Source organism: Hypomesus transpacificus, chromosome 24, assembly GCF_021917145.1.
Source record: "Hypomesus transpacificus isolate Combined female chromosome 24, fHypTra1, whole genome shotgun sequence".
NCBI classification, from domain to species: Eukaryota; Metazoa; Chordata; class Actinopteri; order Osmeriformes; family Osmeridae; genus Hypomesus; species Hypomesus transpacificus.
The window spans coordinates 4175487-4200523 of NC_061083.1; the positions used below are offsets into that span (position 1 = coordinate 4175487).

Below are 25037 nucleotides of genomic sequence, written 5' to 3' on the forward strand. Positions count from 1 at the left end.
GAATAAGAGCAATGAACCCTGGAGCTAGGTGTGTGGGTGGACGACGAGAGCGTCCTTCATCCATCAACAAGAAGAACGACACACATCGAAATCACATTCTCTTCCTGACGACGGTCACATTCATCACCCTCTTAGGGCTGGTATCATCATCATGGCTGAGGTCTTCTCCTCCCTCTCTGACATCCATCTATGACAGTGAGACTCACGAGGTGCAGTTTTCCCTCTTCTTTCTAACTGTACACGTTTGATTTTTATTTATTTTTTACCCACAGTGCACCTATTGCTTCTGTCTGTGATGATTGAATTAAATGGAAGAACCCGGTAGAATACAACACTGATGAAAACCACGACAACCAGATTTTATGTGTGCTTGTGCTTTGTTGTCTCTGAGTGTGTTTGGGTCGGCATATCGTGTGGTAAAAAAAAGAGAAAACACAAAAAATACATGGTGATACACCAGGTTATTTAAGGTTGACTTAGTAAATAGTTTGTGTTGTCGGTTTCCATGGCGCTGTGAGCAGGTAAAGAGGAGAGGATCTAAATGACCCTCTGGGTAGAGCCGTACAACCCCCCCCCCCCCCCACCCTACCCCCCCCCCCCCCCCCCCGCCCCCCCCCTCCCACAGCTTATCTCAGCTCTGCAGTGGCGAGGTGCAGCTCAGGGTAGCTCATGGCAACTTCCCCGGACTCTGGTTCCTGTGAAGTCTGCTACAGAAGTCATTACCATGGCCACAGACTCTGCTTGTTTGATCCGCTCAGGGGCTACACTGGGCCACCGATTGCTTTTTTTTCAAATTCACATTTTCAAAAGGAAACTGTGTTTCTCTGTGGAGGAGCTAGTTGAGTTGTATCTTAACAGAGCATATCGGAAATGATACATAATAAATCACCTGTTGCATGTTGGAAAATTATGACATGAAGGATGACTGTGTCAGTTTGTGCGGATGCTTTTTTGCTGAAAACTAGAAGAAATGCATAGTGGTGTTGTGTTTGGGATCAAGAAAAGCTGGGTGAAAGGCCTTCTAGAATAACACATTCCATGAGATGTTTTGAGATGTTTGATTTTTTATTTTTTTATTTTATTCTTTCCAAGTAAGACACCTCTTCAGATTTAGCACCAATTCCAAATTAATTCTTCATGTGTCTCCGGATTTACATGTGTAAGCTTTTCTCCCCAAAACAATGATCATGTCTGATGTAACTGCCTGCAAGGTAGGCTCTCAGATTCATGCTCATTCTTCCGCGTTTCTATATTTTTTGTAACCAACAGAGGGCACTGTAATTCCACCCCCGACCGTCACAAACACAATGCAGGCACCCAATTACCAATGTACAAATTGAAACGGGCATCACAGGTGAGACAATTAGGCCCTGAGCAGAAGTCTGATGTTTATATCGTCCGCCCTACATTCGAACATTAAGTTAGTTAAAACGACCACGGCTTCGCGAAGTCATTACATTATGCACCTTAATAGGCTATTCTTCAGTTGTTTGTGGCATAGACTATTATCAGATCCCACTGGGTCAGCGTGCTAATTACGCATTGATGCATTTAGTAAACATTATTATGGCACTTAATGTTTAAGAACTGTGGAATTCCATGAAGTCCTGAAGGTCTCGTGCGTGTAATCGACCGACTCTGAAATCTCGTCGCGACCCGGGACCTCACGGGACGTGCTCTCTAACCGAACAGAGTACACTAGTGACAGATGATGGGTTTAGTATCCCGAGGATTGCGCACAAGGCAGTCAGTGATCCGTTAACTGGCGTTTAATATCGCAACGGTGTCCCGACGTTGGTTGAAGTTGAAAACTGGTGTACGGGGACTTCGTTGATCCTGGTGAAGTTTGTTTGATTGGACCGTTGGAGGAAACTTATTATAGGCAATATGGCGATATAAAGACCAAGATAAAGTTCACAAACCTTTCTAGGTTGCTTCCCACATTAACAGTACTGGATTTCACACAAGGCACGGCCAGTCGTTTTTACGCTCGACTTTTACGCGTGGAGGAAGTAACTGGATTGATCTCAATGCATTCATATCATTACGGACAACGTAAACTACCGACTGACAGGTGTGATTCTGTACAGTAGACAAGTTGCAGAAATGGACAGAACATATCCTTCTTCACGTTGTTGAGGGCTGCAACTACTAGACTCGGAAATTAATGGAATAAAGTGAGAGACACGTCGCGTGCCAAAATGAACGTTTACTCTCACACCTGGAGGATATTACAGATATTTCTAGCGACGATCGTCACAGTTTTCACGCAAGGTATGTTGATTTAATTACGAAATGACATTAGCAACAAGAAATGCATGAACACATAAGAATACTGTGACCCTTAGTGTTGTGGAAATTATTTAATTCAGTAATTTTAATTAGTTTGTTGTAAATTCAAGAATAACCAGTTTTATTTCTTATAAAATATTACATACTTGATACTTCGATTCCACGTTAAAACGGCCCACTATTTTTATATCAGCATCTAATCAGTATAGGTAGCCTACTGTGTCCTTAGTCGGCAAATTAATGGAATAGGGCTATAACTTAATGAGTAGCATTGTGTGAACATACTTTAAGAGCTGCGCCCAGGTCTTCACCCTAGGGTACAATTACATTATATAATTGAAAGTGTCCAACATCATCAGGGTTTGAAGCGAGTGGACTCTGTGGCGCTATGTTGTTTCTATTAGTTAGCTGGGATGCCAGGCTATAGCGTGTCACGCAGGATAAGCTTGAGTTCCATGGCAACACATCTCCATCTAACAACATATTGATGAATTTAGATGAATTTACGTTCTCAAAACTTTATTATTATTATTATTATTATTATGTATACAAATGTTTGATGGGAGGTATTATCTTGAAGTCCTTCGACTCAAGAGTCACACCTGTCTATCATTCAGTCATGCCATTCCACTATTCCACAAATTCCATTCCATTTATATTATTGCAATGGTCTATAAATTGGTCCAATGTACCAGAACACAAATGGCTTTATTCATACCACACCAGTGGTGGGCTGAATTGGCATCTGAATGGTAATCACACACAGAGGAGAGCAACATCGTAAGATGACAATGCAATCCGGCTAACGCCACGTGACACCACAAAGGCATCGATTGAAAAGCTTTTTGACGGCCCCAGAGATGGCTATTTCCAGGCTAAGGTCTCTCCTGAATTAGAATAAACTGACAGGATAAAGAGATGATAAAACGGAGAAATCCCGATAAAACAGATTTTGAAAAGCAGCTTTAGGAGTCTCATTGGATGCAGCAATCCTTACCAATCCCCACAGAGGCCTAAGCAACTGTCCAGTCCTCCTCCCCTCCTCCCCTCTTCCCCTCTGCAGCATGGCCTGAAGGATCATCTCATTTGTATGTTTACATCCTTTTATGTAGCAATCGTCAGTGACATAAAAAGATGAGTCCCTTCTCAAGAAAAACGACCAATTACTCTCTTTGGTCGGATCTGCCCCATCAGATGGGTACACTGGGCTTGATTCGTATCAGATGAAGAGGACATCTACATGCCTGGAAGCAAAATAAGTGTGTGTGTGTGCCAACTCCCCTGTTATGTGTGTGTGCGTGTCTGGCCACGACTGACGCAACCGACAACTGAGTCTGGCTGTCGGATCATCTGTGATCTGAGCAGGAGACGACTCCACTACAGTGGAGCCCCGGAAGTTGTGCGGTCCCACACACATGGTGCTTCGTTCTACGGCATGCTTTAGTGTGGGCATCTGGGGCCAGACTCTGCCACAGTCGCTTGAAGTCTCATCACTCACGAACCGTTAGACACATATGGGGGATGTTCATTAAAGCACATTAGAATTCTCTGAACTGGCTCGCTTGATTTATACCTGGTAATGGATTGACGTGGACTTATCCACATATGACATGAAGCTGGCGAAGGGGAAAGTACTTTGAAAAGCCGAGCCTGATATGTATACCCATCTATTAAAGAACATTCAAGGGAGGGAGGGAATTTAAGAAAATTGCTTTTTTTAATTTACACTACTGAATAGCTTCACTGATTGTTAGACCAGGGTACCAATGTGCATGTTAGGACATTCATCCTAGTTTGTTAGTGTCTGATCAGGTTTTGTCCTGTATGTAGTTAAATCTGTATTAATCCTTGAGTAAATGATTAGCGATGAGAAAATATCACTGGAAAAAATAGGATTCCAGATGATAATCCTTTGTTTCCTATCAACAACAAAAGACGCTAAGTAGAATGCCTCCCCTGGTTAGTTGACAGCTTTCCAACTACTGTCATTGGAATTAGTCTAGCTTGTACTACAGCTAGCTAGCTGTTGGCACACTATCCAGACGACGGGACTGAAAAATGAAAGCAAATGCTCCCACATTGTTGATATTGAATGGCTTGCCGTTGCAGGCTTTTTCAGTTTTCAAGTGAAAAGCAGTCCTCAGAAATCCATTAGGATAATGCATTTGATCGAAGGCATATAAATGTAATCCTGACCTTGCATATGGATTTAAACAGGAATTAATTTCATGAAGTTTTATCCGTTGGAAGATATCCTTCATTATAAGAACGAAGCACAAAACACTTATAAAAAAAATCACAATTGAATGGGTGTGGATTGCAACATTATTTGTGGTGAAAATTGCACTTGAACAGTGAGTGTGCATGCCAGGATGTTGGTCTATGACAGAAAAGCATTAAGGGTCCCTCCAAGATGAGAGAGGCAGAAACAGCTGGTGGAGGGATTAGGTCTCTCTCTCTTTCGGATGAGTGTAGAGTTCTCATCCGAGAGAGAGAGAGCACAGTCACAGTAAGACTAGGTGCAGCTTAGCAAGACACTCGTTGCAATAGAGCAGAGTTGTTACCGCTCAGACAGGTAGTGTGTTTAACAGCAGCGATGGCTGGCATCAATGGAAGTTTATCTGCATGTGGTGCAGCTCTGCTGTCATCCTTGTGGATTTAAAGAGATGCGTGGAACAGGCCCAATCGACCAGCTCCACCCAGATGGCTGTTGGTGCAGTGTCCTGTACAAAGCTGTGCTGCCCAAAGCCATGAGGTGTTGTGCTGTGGTCCCCTCTGTAGCACACAGGCCCCTCCTGGAGATGGAAATCCAGTGTTTGTTCACAGCTGCAAGGGTTCTGCCAGCTCTGCTATTAATCAGCCCATCTGTCACTGGCCAGAGCGTGGGGGGGGGAGGGGAAGTGTCTCTCGCTGCATCAAACACAGTTTCCCTCCAGCGTCCAAAGCAACATGATTGAGATGCACGTCTGGGTTCTTTATTTTTGTGGTTTCTTTTTTTCCATGGGGTGGCACGTTGTGGACATGACTATGACACATCAACTGTTTCCCTGTGTAAACCTTGCCAGTCTCTCCACAGACCCTGTCCCAGGTGGCTGGCTGGTGATAAAAACAGGCGAGGGGATGATGTAGGGACCTGTCAACCCCACAGTCCATGAGGGACAGGGCCGAGCTAGATTTACTAAAGCGCTAAGCCTACCTAGCTGGGGGGGGAAAAAAAACAAACCGCCATCAAAAGTATGGAGACATATGAGCAACACTCTCTGGCATCTTGTGATAATGAACCAGTGGATGTCAAACATCCGTGCCTCTACAGATATGGAGAGTTGAATATATTATATAAAAAGTGAAACTAAAATATAGTTTTGGAACAATGAATGAAACTGCAGTTGTTTCATCAACGGATACGTTGAAACTGACACGTTTTAGAACTACTTTGGAAATTTGAATAGAAACACTAGTTTGCTTGCTACAGTCGTTTCAGGTCTGGCTACGATAAGCAGTTTTCATCCCCAACTGATATAATCTCTGGTAACCGTTTAACCATTTGTGTACTGTTCCCCTGTCTTGCCTAGCAGGCCAATTAGTTTCAGATTGACCAGTCAGGCCCCGGTCATCCACCATAATCTGTGTAATCTATCAAAATGGAGGCTTAATCAGGGTAGATGTTGGCCTGCTGAACTCTGTCTCTGTCGCATTTTCAGAAACTGACACACCTCTTAGGCTTTTATGGCGGATCAGAGAACGTTCATGCTGTTGTTTCCTCTAGCTACTCACGCAAAACGGATCAACAGTACAGACCCAACTGTCGCCTCCATAACTAATGCCCAAGCAGTGACTACCGTGGAAGCTAATGTGCTTGGTGATCATTCTGCAAATGTAACGTTGATTACAGGAATTGTTGGTATTATTCCATTGGGCTGAAGCCGCTGTGATCATTCATGCCCGACTTACTGGATGCAGATGTTTCATTGCTGCATATTGCTGCCATAGAAAAGTAAACGTCACCAGAGACTCTTCAAATCCAGAGGCTTTTGCCTGCAAAACAATGATGGTAGTTGGGGCATGTTTGTGTAAGTACCTGGCCTGTCTTCAGCCATTTTGTGCCGCTCATCCTCCACCTAATGTCTCCTGTCCTCAATCTCGTTATCAACCACGTTTCTCTTTGGATGACAGATATCAAGGAAATGTAATTAGTCTGCCCCACTGTTCACACAATCCTTGTCATTTTACTGCTTCTCCATCAAACTAGTAATACTCTTATGGGATTTTCCGTCTATCAAGGCTTCCAATTTATAAAGGCTTATTGTACATGAGAGGTATTAAGTAAAAAGGTCCAAACTTTCTGATGACCCCGATCTAGCCGATCATCTTATCTATCGACTTATCTAGATATTAGTTCCTAGAAATGTCCGAAATCGGACTAGCTTACTCTACAACTCTTCAATTCCATATTCTAAGAAATTACACAAGTGTATTATCACTTTGCTATCAATTTATTCCATGTACATAACAGTACATCAGTGCCTGAATGAAGACACAAAACCCCCTTTTTCCTCATCTCCTTTGCGTGTTTGTATTAAATCTCCTATCTAATCAGTTAAAACGTTGTCTTGTTTTTTCTACAGAGTCGGACAGTCCGGAGCTATCAGAGAACACCAAGAATCCCGGGCAATTTCCGGTCTTCCTCCCCGTCAACTACCAGGTCCGGATGCTGACTACTTCCTGCTAAAGGAGGCCAATCAGGACATCATGAGGAACTCCAGCATGCAGACACACACGCAGCCCTTCGTCATCCTCCGAGCCAGCCGCCCGCCCGTCGTGAACGCCAGCCACGGGCCTCTGTCCACAGAGCAGCCCGTGACCCTGGACCTGGTGCGTTCCGTGCAGCTCTTCCGAGCCCCGGGGGTGTTCACCTACAACTGGAAGGTGCAGTCGTTTGTGCTGACCCCCAGGGTCTACTCCTCCGTGCCCAGGGTGCGAGTGTTGTTCTACGTAGCTGGGAGGGACTGGGACAGGGGAGCGGAGGGGCTCCTGGACGAGCTGCCCTGTGTGATGGTCTACGCTTTCTGGCAGACTCAGGAGGTGAGGGGCTCCTGTGCCATGGGGGGCCAGAGGGGCACCTGCATGGCCGAGCTGGAGCCAGCGTCCGGCTGGTTCAACCCTGGGGCGGGCAGCTCCAGCCGGGAGAGACTTGACCCGTCGGAGGGCAACATAGTGGAGCTCTACTACCAGGCTCGGCCCGGGGCTTCTGGGAAGTGTAGTTCTGGGGACGGTGGCCGCTGGGGAAGTTTTGAGCAGCAGGCCCAGGCGGACTACATCCCCGTCACCCCCATGCAGAGGATTGGGAGTGTGCGCCTCCTGCAGGTGCCTAAGGGTGCTGCGTCCCTGTCCCGCCTTAAACTGGGCAATGCCATCGTCATCCAGACGTCTTCTAAACCATTGAAGAAGACCGATATCGCCACGTTTTACATCCTCATGGCCAGCTCTTCCTCTCTGGAGAACTTCACCCTTAGGTGAGATTAAACATGGTTTTCAAGCATTTGAGATTTGTTTTGAATTGTAATTGGTCGCGAACAGTACTAAATATCCCCAGGTGTAAAACAGCTTGTAACATGCACAAATCCGGTCTCGTTAGAAATCCGAGAATATTGGACGAAATGGGATTTAGCCTGGATTATAGCAGTTCTCTGAAAATATAAGGCTAGATGTCTTCTGGGAAATTCAGTAGATTTTTTTATATTAGATCAAATAAAAATCATGTTTAAGATTAGCCTAATAATACAGGTTTAATCTTTCAGCAAACTGCATAACAGAAAAAATTTACATTAATGTGCAAGTGCTTGACATCTGATTCACTCAGGCTGAATGGTGTGTGGTGCTAGTGTACTACGGGAGAGGTTTATTGTGCAGTGGACAAAAAGGATCAACCTCTGCTTTCTTTGAACTAGATAAGACTGAGCTGGCTGAGTCGTGGATCGGGTATCTTCAGATTAATGTCAGTTAGTTCCGTCAGGAATCAACCCGAAGAGAGATTGGCAGTCTGCCCTCAGTTCCTTGTGTTTACACTGGTACAAGAGTCTGGTAGGAGTGGGCCATGTTCCAGTGGAGACATTCAAGAGCTAAATGCCACTTACTCAGTAGTTTTCGATTAACCATTTTGATTAACTTTCACCATGTGAATGACACCTACACCTGGGTTGGGTGTATTATTCTTATTTACAGCTCTAGGCCCAATAGTACCAGACTTTACACATCAAATGAATGGATAGCCGGCCTTGAAAATGGAAATCTGGCCCTTCATTGCCGCACAATAAAGACAAATGGCGATGTACGCACCTGTGATCAGCGATATCCTTAATCCGTAACTACATCTGGTCTGCGAGTGATTTATGATCCGTGAGAGGAACTAAAATCACTTTTTCTTGTGAAGTCACAGAAGAAGTCTTTTTCGTTTTGAGACTTATCTGTTGGATCGTATCTGGATGAAAAATGGTGTTTGGTAACAACTTCCTGGAAGGTGTCGCCCCAGCTTTCGTTGGGAGTGTCCCCTTGCTGGTTCCCCTCTGTGGAAGGTCTCTTGATGCCAGCTCGTCCAGCCCAGCGCTGCACTCTGGCTCTGGCGAGTTTCATTACCTTGAAAGGGGGACATCCAACAAACCTCTGAGGTCAGGCAGTATTCATTCATTATTAATCTACCCATGGTTTATTTATTTATCACACATGGAGGCTCCGAGGAATCAATGTTATTACAAGGTGCACAGCGACAGGCCTGTTCTGTTTACCTACGTCAGCTGAGGTCAACCTAGGCTTTTAGTTGACACCTGGGATTAACGGTCAACAGGCAATTACTGGTACTTTATCTGCCGGAATAACTCATTTAAAGGGTCTGGGCACTTATGGAAATAAGATTACTTTGTCGTCTAGATGACAGGTGTTCCTGGCTCTCAACCCTGTGGCACAGTCTAAACTGTATGTCGGGAACTAAGATGTGTTGCACTCTGACCCCATTGCGTCTGTATTCATTACTACCACGGATCAAAACCTTTTCAAATGACCTTCCAGCTGATAGTCGCCCCCCTGTCTCTCTTGGCACACGCGGTCCCAGGAACGTCCAGTACAAGGAAACAGTCGATCATTCTTATTCCTCACGCGAGGTTTGCGTCTGTGTGTGCCCTCCTCCCCCCTCCTCCCCTCCCCCCTCCTCCCCAGCCTGGTCATGATACTGCTCCTCTGAGTTTGCATTGTGATGTGGGCTTCACCAGCTGTCTGTGAAGTTCCATCACCGTTCATGCCTCATTAAGCCATGTTTAATGCTCAGCCGTCAGCATAATGATCCTGGTGGTGGTGGCGGCCTTGCTGCGTGACAAGGGACCCAGAGATCAGAGGGAAACGACACGATGGAGCCAGACCGCCCTCCCTCGTGAAGCCCCCCCCCCCCCGAAGGTGCTCTCCATGACGGCTTTGTCGCAGATCATATCAACTGTATTTACGTTACCTCTCACATGTATTCCTGTTGCTCACTGTTAGTTCAGCCTGTGCTTAGCGAGCTGGCTGGCAAACCACCAGAGCTCATGCGAGCCACTGTCTCAAATCGCTTGATTAAATCCTGGGGATTGTAATATCAGACACACTTTACGGGGGACGATTTCTCTTGTAACGTGTGTTTTATTTAAAGAGAGCACATCGAGGAATTAAAATGATTTAAAAAGTGATAAGCCAGAATATCAGCTAAGTAGAGCAGCCTCTGGCTCTGACTGTGGAGGTGGCTTGTTCATCTGGTTAACCAAACAGGTCTGCGTCACTGCGTTTCTATCTGGCTAGAACGTTGCCCCCTAAAAATCTCTCCCACCTCCCCATAAGTATGACAGTCACGTCGCCGAGGACCGACGAGAGCGAGGCTGAACGACGGGTATTGACTCGCGTAATTAACGGTTGCATCTGTTTCCGATTGCGTTTGGGGTTCGACGTTCGGGTTCCCGGCAGCGATGTGTGCGCGGCGCTAAAGAGAGTCTGGCGGGTAGATGGGTGGGATGATCAGGTCTCCTAGCCAGCAGTGGAACAGGTGTGTGTCTGCTCTCCTGGGCCTGGATCTGCCTGGATGATGGAGCGCCACAGGACGGTGCTGATGTTTGTTGCCCTCGAAGAAATGGGTTTCATCTCATGAAGTATTCCGTTAAACCATCCTTTTTTGTTGGGGCGTGATGTCAGGCTTTTTTTGACGGGCTTCTCTTTTCAACGCTGCTTTGGATAATTTTTCCTTTTCTTGCTTCTGCAGACACTTCCAGAGACCTGGGGGTGAGGGGGGTTGTTGGGGCGCGGGTGTGAGGGAGAGAGGGGGAGGAAACAAGCTAAATAGCTGGCATCACCGACTGAAAGAAGGCCAAGGGGCAAGGACTGCCAAGAATTTGTGTGACAGAGGTGAAGAAGGCCATGGCTTCCTGTGTGTGTGTGTGTGTGTGCACGTGTGTGTGTGTGTGTCTCTAAAACCCCCAATGCAAAAACCTCTCACGGTTGCAGTGCCACTCCAGACTCTGCTGATCAGAATGGAGATGGATGGAGCAGTACCTGGGAGCAGCTTTTCTCACCTGCTGTCAGCACCAGTCTTTAGACCCATCCATCTCTCCCGTCCTGGTGCTCCTCCCCCCCCCCCCCCCCCCCCCCCCCCCCCCCCACCAGCGTGCACTACCCCCACATGCCCTCCTGCACCATCATAGGAGGAGTTTCCTTTAACCCCAAGGGGACCTGGGGGAGGAAAGAAATATCTTATCTTTAAGTGAAATTACGCTCCACCCTGCTACATACCAAGAGCTATCAGGTGTGTATGTATTAAGAATGCCATTACTAGATTAATAATAATAATCCCCCTGACCTTATGACCTTATGACTCAATGCATGCCTGTCGTCAGGGCTACTGTGACCTGTCATAATAAATCACAATATCCCGGCAGGGTGGAGGGGTTATGGATCGGGAATGAACGGATTACGGATGTGTATCCATTAAAAGATTTAAATGTCACATGACCTGCACCTCCTAATGATTGTTGGTTTGTGGGGCGGGGGGGGGGGGAGTGGGGCGGGGGTTCTATGGAAACACCACATGGAACCCAGCGAACATCATCCTTTGTTTATGTATCGCTCTCTATGCATGAGCTGCAACCATGAGCTGGCCGAGGTCTCCAAGGTGACCTCCCCCTGGTCCCTCTGGGCTCACGTCGAGGACAGATGGGATGGGGAAGGGTTATGCTCCTTTTCCAGCCTATCACCTCCAGCTCCTCTCATTCCTCTCTCGCAGCCCTGGCGCCCGCCTTGATCAAAGAGCGGCCCTGCTGTCCTGGGCTGACCTGTCCGGTCCTCCCAGCCGGCAGTGCGTCTCCCCCCCCCCCCCCCCCCCCTCGCTGGAGCCTCTCGCTCCGCAGGCCCCTGGGACCGCTCTAACAATAGACCTGCTTCTCTTCCTGCTCGTCCGCTCGTCCTCCCGTCACTCTCTCTAATGGACGGGACGGAGAGGGCCGGGTCACCTTCAGACGCGCTCCTCGTGGGTCGGGAACACAATGGCCCGCTCTCCTTTTTGCTTACGTCGAATCTTTGCTCCTATTTTTAAGAAGTGCTGCGTTGAAATGAGTGGGTTGTTTCAGAGAGTGTAAACACAGTGTACTGGGGTACATTCGTGGGAAAAGAATGGCCAAACCCGATTTTTCTAAACCGTTTCCATCTGTACCTGAGGGACCAAAAGCTTGGGCGCTTTGCGAGGGCTTTGTCCGATTGGAACAGAAGCGAGTGCGAGATCGAGGCCATCTGAATGCATCGGCGGGTCGCGTCACGTGCTACTGTGTGTATGTGGATATGCAGAGCAGGAGAGAAGGGGAGAGAAGGGGAGAGAGGGGGAAAGGGGGAGAGGGGGAGAGCTAAAGGCTAAGGCATTGGGTCAGCTCTGTCTGTGCCATGTGGCAGCCCCACAGCAACCTCCATGCAAAGATTAGTGCTCTCCTGAGCCGTCCAACCAGGCCTCCTCATTACATCTTGGTAGAGTTACGCGTGCAGCTGTTCCTACGCACGCGTAAGCACAGACATGTGCCGCATACACACACACACGCACACTTTGGCGAATACAATGTCAATTCCGAATGTCCCGAAAGTGAAGATGTTGTGGCTGGGCGTTCTTGACTGTGAGTGACCTCCTTTTGTGTCCTTACCAGAGGAGTGCTTGGGCTCTGATAGATGTTCAATCAGCATCCCAGATTACACCTCCCCAGACACTTGTAATGCTCTCCCCCCTGCCTCATGGTTCATCTGGAAGATTCTGGGATAAACCCCTGAGCTTTGAATAGAAATGAAAACAAAAACCTCACCCCAGATGATATTCTCTCTCTCTCCCATCACAGGCAGGAGCAAACAATTTGACGTGCGCCTTCTCAGAAATTAGAGATCCCACTCAAAGTGTCATGGAAGTTGAGGGTGATTACAGCGAGGAATGAGGTTGCGGTGTTAATGTGTCAAAGACACACCTCCTCCACGCTTTGATGTTTCAGTGCATCTCTGACCTGCCTGCACCCTCTCCTGCCTGATGGCTCTCTCGTGGCCTCGAACTGCAGGAAGAGCATCTCATTAGTATTCTCCCAGAGGCGTCTGTGTACTGTGTCCCTGGCCTACTGGGACAGAAGGAGCAACTACACAAGATGCCTCCAACACCCAGAAGGCTCTTTAGTATTCCCAAACGACAGGCCAGCAGGCCAATGAGCTATTAGTGCAGGATGAATAATATAGGCACGTACTGTAGCAGAGTGGCCCAGCATGGGAGGGCCAGACACGCACAGCCTCAAAGGCCCCTTGGCCTCCCCCGTTTATTGAAAGCGATCCCCAGGGCCCGGACCAATCCTTTAAACGCTAGGAGAGCTCCTTGGCTGACTATGGTCCTAAGTCTGTATAATGAGGCGTCGCAAGGCCTCAGACACAGGAGGCAGGCATCATTTTAATTCTACGGAGGTCCATCTCTGGAGATGACACTCTATACACCACAGTTGTTTTTTTTACCCGGCATCAATTAAAATATGTATTTTATGAGGCTTGTGTTTATCTCCCGTATTCATTCCTGTTTATTCAAGCTATACAATGGCACAATGTACAGTATTTATATGTATTTTAAATTGATTGTACAGTATGTGGTTAACAAATCCAATCGTTTTTATACTTTTCTTTACGTTTATTTTCTCTTCTGTTTCCTCCCAGAGCCATGGTGAAGAAAGGGGTGTCATTGCGCACGGCGACTCCCAGCAACTCTCTACTGTGGGACATCACGCTGGACATGGGGGCGGACGGCACCATCGCTGTGGTCTGTCAGAGGAAGTCTGACATACCGGGGAAAAAGTGAGTGTGCTAACGATGAAACCCCTTCCAGCATCCGTCATAAGAACACTGAGCTCGCAGCTTCCCCTCTCCCAGGGTGGAGAGAGGTTCACAATGAGTTCAATTGGGCTCTCCTGACTAATAGAGTTGGGAGGAGTAGGCTTGTGCATGTGATGTAGAGGGTGACTCCCAGGCACCATGTTACTAAGAATAGCTGCCACCCACTCGTGGTATCATGTTGACACAGGCTTAGCAGACCAGGTAGGACATGTCTGCTCTCAAAGGTACAGGTCTGCTCTCAAAGGCACAGGTCTGCTCTCAAAGGCACAGGTCTGCTCTCAAAGGCACAGGTCTGCTGCTTGGCAATAGTCAATGTGCCCGTAGTATATCGTTTTCAGCTGTATGTTAAATGTCAGCAATTGGCGTATGATATTAATTTTTTTTACATTTAGTCATTTAGCAGATGCTCTTATCCAGAGCGACTTACAGTAAGTACAGGGACATTCCCCCCCGAGGCAAGTAGGGTGAAGTGCCTTACCCAAGGACACAACGTCATTTGGCACAGCGGGGAATCGATCCGGCAAACTTCTGATTACTAGCCCGACTCCCTCACTGCTCAGCCATCTGACTCTCTTATGATATACATTTACACTTAACGTTGTGTATAATGCTATAGGTGTTTAGTATTTGTTATTGTGGTATTAGGTGTTTAGTATTGAAGTACTTCTGTGTTTTAGTTTTTGTGTTTTTAATAGTTTTAGTAGGTAGCAGTGATTTGTGTTTTCTAGAAAACGATTAGCCTCAACATTCTAAGGTAAGGCTTAAAATGTCCTGATGTCTCAGTGCTTTCTCAAACTGAACCTGCGTGTCCTATTAAGTCTATGAGATCCTGTCCTGGCGCCGGTGTCCAAGAAGAAACAGCCAAAGTGGGAGTTCAGAAGTTCAGTTGCCTAATCCTCCTTATATTTGAGTTTGAAAACATTTAGCTGGAGGCTTATTGAATGGCATCAATAGATTTGTTCGCTAAAGCACTGTGCACTCTAAGAGTAGGGTACTGGGAGCCACATGCCAACCATTAGGGCACATCTATCACATATTGAACAGTTCATTTGTTACAAAGAGAAACTGTGGCGTGAGAGATATGGTGATAAGCTGAGTCGAAGGACAAACATCTCACTAACTTACTAGTTTGGGTTGACTACTTCTTGTTTTCCCCCATCGCAAGGGGATTAGTCAATGTTTGTAAAGAGTGGTTTGGGGTCAAATATTTGAGTCGTTGTGTCGTTTGCTGGGCTAATCCATCTTAAAATATCATACAATTTACTAGACCCCCTACAGAAACGGTCTAATGTTGCACCACTTTGGGGATTTCAAAGACTTTGTCACTCAGCTTGGGCGTTGCAGTAAGTAGGTAGAGTGTTTAGGCTATCTGGATATTAGAGCATTATGAAGGCTCTCTGACAATAGATAACCATGGATCTTCAGACTAAAGACTGGCACTTAATAAGAGCGTGGCCCCGTTCGATAATCCACTTCTTTCACAAATGGCAGAGGGCATCTGTTTAATGGTGCTCCCCATTTCACTACGCCAGATTAGAAGGGCAAAATCTCTATTAATGCAGACTTAAGAGGATCTTATGTCTTGTTTTTATACATGCATGAAACACAATTATATGCCGGTTTTAGTTTCTTTGTAAAAAAATTCTAATATTATTCAATTACCTGTAATCATCTTGAAAGCTTTTTTTTTTTTTTTTCTTGAGGGATTCATCAGATCAGGATTTCAAGTCCTATTGAAGCTATTACAATAGACATTGAGAGGATTGAGTTGTCAGTGAACTATGTTGGTAGGATCCCTGGATCCTTTAAACCCATTTGTCCCTCCAGTCCAGTCTAAGTAAAGGTAAGAGGTTTTTCTCTGGAGACAAAGACCTCATTAACATGTCAACAAGCCAGCAGTGGTTCCTTGTGCTCTTAATAAGCATGCTAGTCCAGTCATAGCTCACATGTGCACAAAGTGACTCTAACATTAGGAATTAATTCATGGAAAGAGCATTAGTTAACTCCCAGGGGTTAATAATTACGTTTTATCTCAGTAAATGACTCCATAGGGAATGTTTTGACCGTGAGATATGGTAAACAGAGAAAAACAAAGGATTTAAGATGATTGGTGGGACTAAAACACCAGTCAAAACAACATTGCAGGGCATTTTTGCTTGTAATGTAATCATACAAAAAGTAGCTTGTTTTTACTTCATCGTGTGCAATATTGCGTACCTCACAATGTAACCTTAAAAACAGTATCTTGTTTCGATTTGATTGTAAAGAACTTTCTGTTAAGAAGTTCACACATCTTAGTTGACGTCTTCCAAATAGCCTGATGTAGAGTTCACCCAGTGTCGCAGGCTCCCAGTGTGTAAGCGCTAGAGGGGTGACGTGGTTCCTCTAACTGTCTTCCAGGCTGGACTCCAGTCTGATGGAGGTTCTCCAGATGGACTTTGAGGTGGAGGAGCTGAGCAGCCCGCTGGACAACCAGGTGATCAGCTGGAGGCTGGAGCTCCCGACCTACGTCCGGGACGCAGGGAAGACGGAGGGGGTCATGAGGATCTACACCACCCAGAGGGACTTTGTGGGTCTGGCTCCTCTGGTGATGGTGAGCACGTCACACCCAGTCCCCACCATCCACACTGCAGGGATGTTCGTGTACACATTAGAATGTGGAGGGGTTATGGCTTTTGGGAGGTTTGGAATGACTGGCCTTCTTAGGAACGTTCTAAGGGCGCTCTAGAATGCTCTTACAACGTTCCTTAGAAGCTCTTAGCGTTAAGAGCTTCTTAACGAATCTGGGAAACCCGGCCCTTGTTTATACGCGGGGGTGAATACACCTCAGTGGGGTAGGTTATAGCTCAATGGGGATGGGTATAGCTCGGTGATGGAGCATGTGACAGCAGATCAAGAGATTGCAGGTTCAAATTCCCACTCCTGTATGACGCTTTGGATAACATCAGCTAAATGAACATGTTGTGGCTGCTGCTGTTATTATTTACTTTACTGAGGGACCTCTGTGAGTCTGTCTTCTATCATCCACTACTATTTTTGTGTTGCATCATAATATGATTTGACCTCTGCAGTACTGTAGGATATTATTCTCTGTTATTAACTATGACAGGCTATTAAGCCTTTGTCCTATTGTAATCTCAGGTCTGACCTCTTAAGACAAGCAGATTGGGGGAGATTTACCCTCGCATTAAATGTATTCACTTAATGTAGATTTGATTCTATGCATTTTTTTATTATGAAGCACACAATTCAGAGAATGTTTGTAAATACAATTTTCAGACAGGACATGCAAGCAGGTACTTTGCAGAATGACATATCATTGATGCTGTATCCAATATACATTGCAGTATTTTTTTTATACTAACACAGCAGGAAACCATAAAATATGAAGGCATTGTTGGTCTGATCAGTGTTGTAGACATGACATGGTGCTCTCGCTTGTGGATTAGATGCTGACCCCGGGCTGTAGGCCAAACATGAGGAGATCACCGGCCTCCAGCCCTGGTCTGATCTCACGATCTGGACCATGAGCTACAGCTGAATGTTGGTTCAGATTGGATGGAGCTTACAGTACCAAAGCCCTGCAGTTATAGCATAGAGCTAATGAAAAAGGAATGGTTGACTATGTATGCTGAGAGTATTGATCGGTCTAAATATAATTTCAATGTCGGGATTGTTTCTTGGTCTCGGGTCCATTGGGGTCATGATTGAGAGAAACAATTAGGTCAATACCTGCACACTGGGAGAATGACATCATTAAAATTGAAGTCAATAACCCTCAAGGTTATCGTCAAGCATATGCCAGCCCTCTCCACTCAAATACCCAGTTTGTGTTATACAAGGGATGAACCAGCTGGCAATACCTCTGAGTCACCCAGATTGAAGACCAACTGTTTTGTTCAATCTTATCCAAGTGCTTTAGTAGGTCATGATACACAGACAAACTGTTATTTTGTTTATCCCAATAGCAGAGTAATGAGAGTATATCTTCTGGGTAATTACAGCTTAGCATTGACTGTTTCAGTCCCTAACTTCATCCTGTGTGTGAATTGTGTTAAGTTAGTTAGGACCAGGTTGTGTCTATCATTTGTAGCGGGCACAAATGAGAAATCATTAGTAAAAAAAAAAAAAAGAGAAGTAAATAGAAAGCTATCCAAATGAGCTCCAACGTCATGTTTTGTGGCTCCTGTACAGGACACAGAGATCCTGAACACGGCCCTGTTGACGGGCAAGAAGGTGGTGATGCCAGTGAGGACCGTGGCTGTCGAGGAGGACGGGGCCGTCACCGACGTCTCGGACTTCACCGACTGCAACTCCACCGATGAAGACATCTTGAAGGTAGGCAGTGAGGCCAAGCGACCCCGAGAAACATTGAAAAAGTGAGGTCAGGTCAAGCTATGAAAAAGCACCTAGAGAAGACAAGCCTTTTTTTTTTTTGGGCCACAGCCCTGTGACGCCCGTTCTGAGGTGAGAGTCCTCTGCTTTTGTTCAAAGCTCCCGTCTCAAACAGTTAGCAACCCAGGTGACAGAACGGTTCTGAAGAGGGGGTGGAGTGGGCCGGATGTTTGTTCCCTGTCTGACTGCCTCAGGCCAGGAGACAAGGGGGGGTTTGGAGGGGGGGGGGGGGGGGGGGGGGGGGGGGGGGGGGGGGTATTTGGAGTGGGTGTACAATCCGGCTTCTGGAGAGAAAGGGATATCTGAAGGCAGTTCTCATCTCCCTCTCTCTCTCCCCCCTCTCTCTCTTCCCACGAATATCTTGCTTATAGCCTCTCTCTTTTTCCTCTTCGGTCTCTCTTTCTGAAGCTTTCCTTCTCTCTTTTTCTCTAACGCCCTCTCAATCTTTCTTCCACATCACGAAACAAGCTGTCAGTTAGACTCAAGTGACATCTGACGTCGGTTTTCCCCTTCCTATCATCTGGACTGGCCTCAGGACACCCAGCTCTGTTGCTGCGTACAGTTCTTTGCACATATCCTCCGACTCTCTCACCCGGAATGTTTCCCAAACCTTTCTCCAGTGCTCCCTGAATTTGGTTCTAGTGAAAGCCAAACAAACAACTAAATACGTACTTAATAATGATGAATACTGTGGCGTACTGAACTACATACTGTGAGCCAGATGTTTCTAATTTAATTAATCACATGACAAAACACATGTTCATCTCCAGACAATCCAAGTAAAATGTGTTTGTTTTATGTAGATCATTATCCCATGGCCATGGGAATGCACAGACAAATAAGTGCAATTTGTTTTTTGAGTGTTATTCTGTAAGATTGACTGGATTACTATGAACATTGCCACACAATGTAAAGAACATCATCCTTCGTTTGGAGAAAAAAAAATAGGAGTCTTTATTGTCATCGCATGCTTAGCTTCTAAGCTTATATAGTTGTTTGTGTTAATCAGATATCAGCGGAATCAGAAAAATTCCCTCTAATCTTCTTAGATTTAGGGCTGGATATCATCCTGATCTACTGCGTGTGGGAAGAGCTGTCCAAGTGATAGATGGTGAGGCTGTATTTCGTTTAACCCCCATAGTTGATAAATGACAAAACTAATCAAAACAAAATCTAATCTTCAACAATAGAAGCTTTTGGTGACAGCATGCAAACATGGAATGCAGACGGACTGCTGTTCTTTTGTGGATGATGATCTGCAGTCAAGTCTATTATGAAAACAAAGCAAACAGTCTCTTCTGTAGTAGATGGCAATATTTATATTGCTACAATTGCCCAACATCATATCGCAAATGAAAATGGATGTTTGCAGTTCATATTTGTTTACATTTCTTTTTTGAGTGTTTGGCTGGGTACATTTACATTTACATTACATTACATTTACATTACATTTAGCAGACGCTTTTATCCAAAGCGACTTCCAAGAAAGAGCTTTACAAGAGTGCATAGTTCAATGATCATAACAGATAGCCCCAAACATTGCAAGCAGCCAAAACATGAAGCATACATTGTGAAAACCAAATAAGTGCCAGAGGGACGAACCATAAGAGCATGCAGTTAAACAAGTTACAATTAAACAACATGAAACTCAAAAAGTGCAAGTGTACCTGTAGAAAAACTATCAACAGTAAAAAATATCTAGTCCAATATCTCATTTCATCCAGTTTCTCACTAGCTTTCAGTATTCCCTTGACAAATGGTTGAAAAGACTCCTTAAAGAAAACGATCTCAAATTATTTGTTCCTTTTTAAAAGTGTATTCTACTCGACTTTGAACAAGTACATCCAGTCTCTACAGGAGCACTGACATATACTCACCAGCTGCACGCTGAGACTGTCCATGGAGGCGGGAAGCTGCACTTGAACCTTTGAAGTAGCTCTTTGTTGAATGTCATCTGACTGGAGCTGTATGATTAAATGGGCCGGGTCTGGAGCCAATAGGGAAGCTCCTCTGGAGCCTGGTAACAAGGGGCACCAGGAGTACAAGCGTACTCAGGACCAAGGCCTGGAAGGCGGCAACCGTGTCAGTCTAATCCTTTTCTAAATCTCCTGTCCCTGACGCGGTATTCACCATGCAACTCAATTCAACAGTCAATGTCACACTTGGAAGAAATCAAATTCTTTTTTTTCTTTCTTTTTTTTATGGACATTTTTACAAGCAATATTACAAAGACCAGTTGCTTAACTTACACTTATGATTGAAGAAACTGGCAAGGGAGCACTGTCATGGCAACTGTACTTCCTGTGTTTCTGGGCTCAGGGGAACAGAACAGCTCTAATATTAGCATCCAGCCTTGAGTTCTCTTTGAGTCACAGTCGTTTCTCTTGACTTACTTGATCACTTCGATGACCAGTGACAACTTTGCTTTGTAAATGATGAAAGCAGGAAGTGAGAAAAAATAAGTCATCTGAATGATTCAAGGCTGGAGGATGGCTGTCTTAGGTGCAGAGGTATTACAGTAAATGAAATTAACAGTAATATTACCGTGTGTTAGTGTTAAACAACTAAAATGAACTTCCATACTGTTTCTCATAATGACTTGTGATCATTGAGCCTGTTTATCATTGTGACTTGACTTGTTACCAAAGCGTGTATTGTAAAACCATGTTAGATCAGTTTGTTGTTGATGCATCTTTGAATCTCATTGGACAACAAAATAAAAATATATAGTATTTAATTTCAATGTCTAAGTCAATTTGATGATTTATCTTTAAATTGTGGTTACGGCTCATCCCATTTCCCATCCAACGTATTTGTTTAGAATATTCTGGCATGTCTCGCCCCCCCCCCCCCCTCCGTCCAGGTGTCGGACAGGTGTGACTACGTGTTTGTGAACGGGAAGGAGATGAAGGGCAAGGTGAGGATGAAGGTGAACTTCACCTACAGCTACCTGAGCGCCCAGCTGGAGATGAACGTGTGGATCCCGCGCCTGCCGCTCCAGATCGAGGTGTCGGACACGGAGCTCAGCCAGATCAAGGGCTGGAGGGTGCCCATTACCACAGCCAAGAGGTACACCGCCGACTCCCTGTTCGAGTCAGACGGGGGCTTTAAACAGGGTGCAGGTTGCTTTTAAGCACATTACGTCATATATTGCAGTGCGATCTAATCCAGAGGGTGTGAGACATAGAAATTGAGACGTGGGAATGCGAGAGAAACAGAGCGAGTGGGTGGAGGAGAGAGAGAGAGAGAGAGAGAGAGAGAGAGGGAGAGGGAGAGGGAGAGGGAGAGGGAGAGGGAGAGGGAGAGGGAGAGGGAGAGGGAGAGGGAGAGGGAGAGGGGAGCTCAGTGGGACATGGCGTTTGTTGTGTGACCTTTTGTGGTAATACCGAGTGTGTGTCTTGATGTTCCAGGCTCAGCTGGAACAGTGACGAGGAGGAGGACAGGAAGGGGAGGGGCTGCATGCTCCAGTTCCAGCATGCCCTGCTGCGTGTGCTCACACACTTTACAGCGGAGCAGGCCGACCCCCGCGACCCCCAGGCCTACCTGCTGGGCTCGGACTGGCAGGTAGACGTCACCAAGCTGGTGCGCTACTTCCTGAAGGTGGAAGACCCTCGCATCGCCAGGCTGCATGCCGGAAGGGTTTTGTCTGGACGGGATATCGGGACCACCTCCATCCAGGTACACATGACCTGACTGATCCGGCATTCGTCTTTGAACCCCTATCTGATTGGCCCCCTCCATACCCGTGTTTGTCTTTGAACTGCTATCTGATTGGCCCCCATACCTGCGTTTGGTGTTTGAACCTCTAATTGATTGGCCCCCCAACTGCCTTTCCTGGTTTTGAAATCCGGAACCCTTTCAGAGATGTTCTAATTGGGGTTCTGTTGCAGGTGCTGTCCCCCCTGTCCGACTCCATCCTGGCCAAGAGGAGCATCTCTGTGGTGGATGACAAAGTGACCATCACAGAGCTGGGTGTGCAGCTGGTCACTGGCCTCTCCCTGTCCCTGCAGCTGAGCACGGGCAGCAACAGGGCCATCCTCGCCACGGCGACCACACAGGAAGTGCTGCGGAGCCCCAAACAGGTGCCGTTTCCTCTCTGCCCCCCTCAAATAAGAAGACGTTTGCTAAAGAGTTCACTCAGATTTGTATAAAGCAACTTGTTTTTCTGTCCCCCCCCCCCCCCCCCCCACACACACACACACACACACAGGAAGCTGTGGTGAGTACCTGGATCCAGTTCAGTGATGGCTCCCTCACCCCTTTGGATATCTATGACCCCAGCTCCTTAAAAGTGACGGTAATGTCCCTGGATGAGGGGGTGGTCCTGGTGCAGGGGACCCCCCCAGCTGTGGTGGCGGTGGGGGAAGGGCAGGGGGTGCTGGTCAGGGTGGAGCTGGCCATCTGCGAAGCCTGTCAAAAGTCCAAACGCAAAAGCACCCTGGCCGTGGGCAGCGGCAGCCTCAAGGTCAAGTTCCAGACCGGCAGCCGGCTCTTCGACGGCAACCGCGGCGTTGGCGACAACAGTAGCGTCCCGAGGAACGGAGCTGAAGGCGGTGGAGACGTGGCGGGAGGTGTCTTGGGTGTGGGGGCCAGCGGAGGCGTGGGGAACGCCAGCAAGGACAGCAGCGGCAGCGACTACGGGAGCGACGGCGAGGAGGCGGACGGCGAGCGGAAGCAGCAGCAGCCGCCGCGGTGGGCCGTGCCCAGCAGCTCGGCCTCGGAGCGGGAGGAGAGCGCCGTGCGCAAGGCCAGCACCACCGCCAAGTCCACCGAGCGCGCCGCCGTGGCGGCCGTGCCCGACAGCATACCCAGCGGAGGCAGCCTGGGAGGGGTGGGCAAGAACCGGGAGCTGAAGGACCCGAGGAGCCCCTTCGATTCCGGGTACCCCTACGCCCCCGCCGGCCCCTTCAACGAGAGTGACCTTAGCAGCTCTAGGACGGAGGGCTCGGATACCGCCATGGTGGAGGAGATGGGCATTGTGGGGTTCAGTAGCACGGTGAAACCTCCTGGCAACCTGGTGAACTTTAACAGCTTCCCCGTAGAGGTGGAACTACCTGACCAGGACATGGGAGGAGAGGACATGCTCGCCCCCAGGCCCCTCACAGACCTGGAGATCGGCATGTACGCCCTGCTGGGGGTCTTCTGCCTGGCCATCCTGGTCTTCCTGGTCAACTGCATCTCCTACGTGGTGAAGTTCAGACACAAACAGCCCCCCTCTCACGGCCAGGAGCCCACGGGGCACCGGCACGACTGGGTGTGGCTGGGCACGGACGCCGAGCTGGTGATGAACGTTCCTGGCAGCCCCCTCCAGCAGGACAACCACAGCACCACCACGGTGATAGACATTGGGCCTGAAAAGACGTCCACCCTCCCCAGACGGCCCAGCTGCCTGGCCTCCTCCACGGACTCCCCCCTGGGCTGCAGGCACAAGCCCCTGCGCTCCGAGTCCCTCCATTCCCCCACCAGCAAGAGGAAGAGGGTCCAGTTCACCACCTTCGCGTCTCCGGACCGCCAGCCCTCGCCCCATCTCTCCCCCAGAGAGAACGGCCACGGCATCCACTGGGTGGGGAAGGAGGAGAACAGTCTGGAAGCCCAAGTGCCCATTACAGAGACTGTGGAGCGTTTATAATGAGAACTGTTTCACCTCCAGCGTGGCAGTGTGTATGTGGCTTTGATCACCTCAATGCCTTTGTTCATCCCTCCGCAAAGACGCATCAGACAAAGACTCAAAGAGCATCGCACTATTCACGGCAGCACACATCGTCATCTGTGATTACCCATCGATCCTGTCTTCACGTTGCTTTTTCTGTCAAGGCCTTTTTACGTGTAAATACATTTCAAATACTGCGAGAGACTGTGAGAAATTGTTGGATCTTGAGAGAACGTTCGTAGACAATGCATCACCTAGCCCAGGCTTCATAAGGTTGACTCAGGCCAGTACTGATCGTGTTTTTATAAAAAATCTCACACAGGAAATGGTGTTGTTGCATGTGAAAAATCAGACTTTTTGCACCCCTTGAAACGTGTCCCCTCACACAAAAACAAACACGCTTTGCTCTATAAGCAAAAGATCACAATGATTTGTGTTTTCTTCTCTCCCCCCTCCCCCCCCCCCGCTCCACAAAAGCCCAAACAAGAGCAACCTTTTAGGGAGCTTGTCTATATGCAATGTGTATGTCTTCTTACTGTATACAGTGTAATTGTAGTTACAATATATCAGTTGCAGAATTAATTTTTCAACCGTATCTGATATGATTTTTCATTAAAAAATACATTTACCTGAAGTTTTTTGGGGCCTTCAACCTAGTGTTCCCCACTGCAATAGTTGACTCTGTTCAACAGTGTTCGGAAGAGATTCTATAACACTATTATTTTTGCTTTAAAAGAGTATTGAGTCTATTCAAGCCATGTGACCAGCAAGTCTCTGGTGATCTTCGACTCTTCATTTCACTAATCTTTCCTAGGAACTCTACTTGCTTTATTGCGCTATGAATAGATGGACCACAGTGAGCCGTTTCAGACCGGATTTATTCTTCAATTCTCTTCTTTCTTCCCTCAAGCATGAATCTTGGAGGCAATCTTAAATCCAGACTATAAGGATATGACCTCGCAATTCTCACTCTACAACGTGGACAGAAGCACTGTGGATGTGTGCGTTGTTGGATGCTTGTATTGTCCAAGCTAGTCTGCCGCTGACAGGGCGTTTGTGAGGCTGTTTTTTTGTGTACTTCAAAAAACAGACACCTGTCCTTCTACCAATGTCTCTCACGTGTTTCTGACGACAAATTACAATGACCTTCAGTGGTTTTATGCCCTTTACAAACAAATTGTATTTTCATAAAGCCTTACATAGGCTGTGACATTACACAGGCCTCTGCACTACATCAAAAAACAAACGCGTCTGTAGGTCATCGTGGCTTCTAGACTGGAGATTTAAAGCGGAGGGC

The 25037-nt window shown here is 47.0% G+C and overlaps 1 protein-coding gene across 1 annotated transcript; it reads left to right on the plus strand.

The window, feature by feature from the left end:
• Positions 1–2021: 2021 nt before the first annotated feature.
• On the plus strand, positions 2022–24267 carry LOC124486677 (transmembrane protein 132C). The gene is given in 10 exon segments (XM_047048436.1): positions 2022–2274; positions 6918–6995; positions 6998–7805; positions 13519–13656; positions 16096–16288; positions 17890–18033; positions 20954–21159; positions 21501–21768; positions 21981–22172; positions 22301–24267. Coding segments are annotated over 10 exon segments (3519 nt in total). The 5' UTR covers positions 2022–2201; the 3' UTR covers positions 23720–24267.
• Positions 24268–25037: the final 770 nt, after the last annotated feature.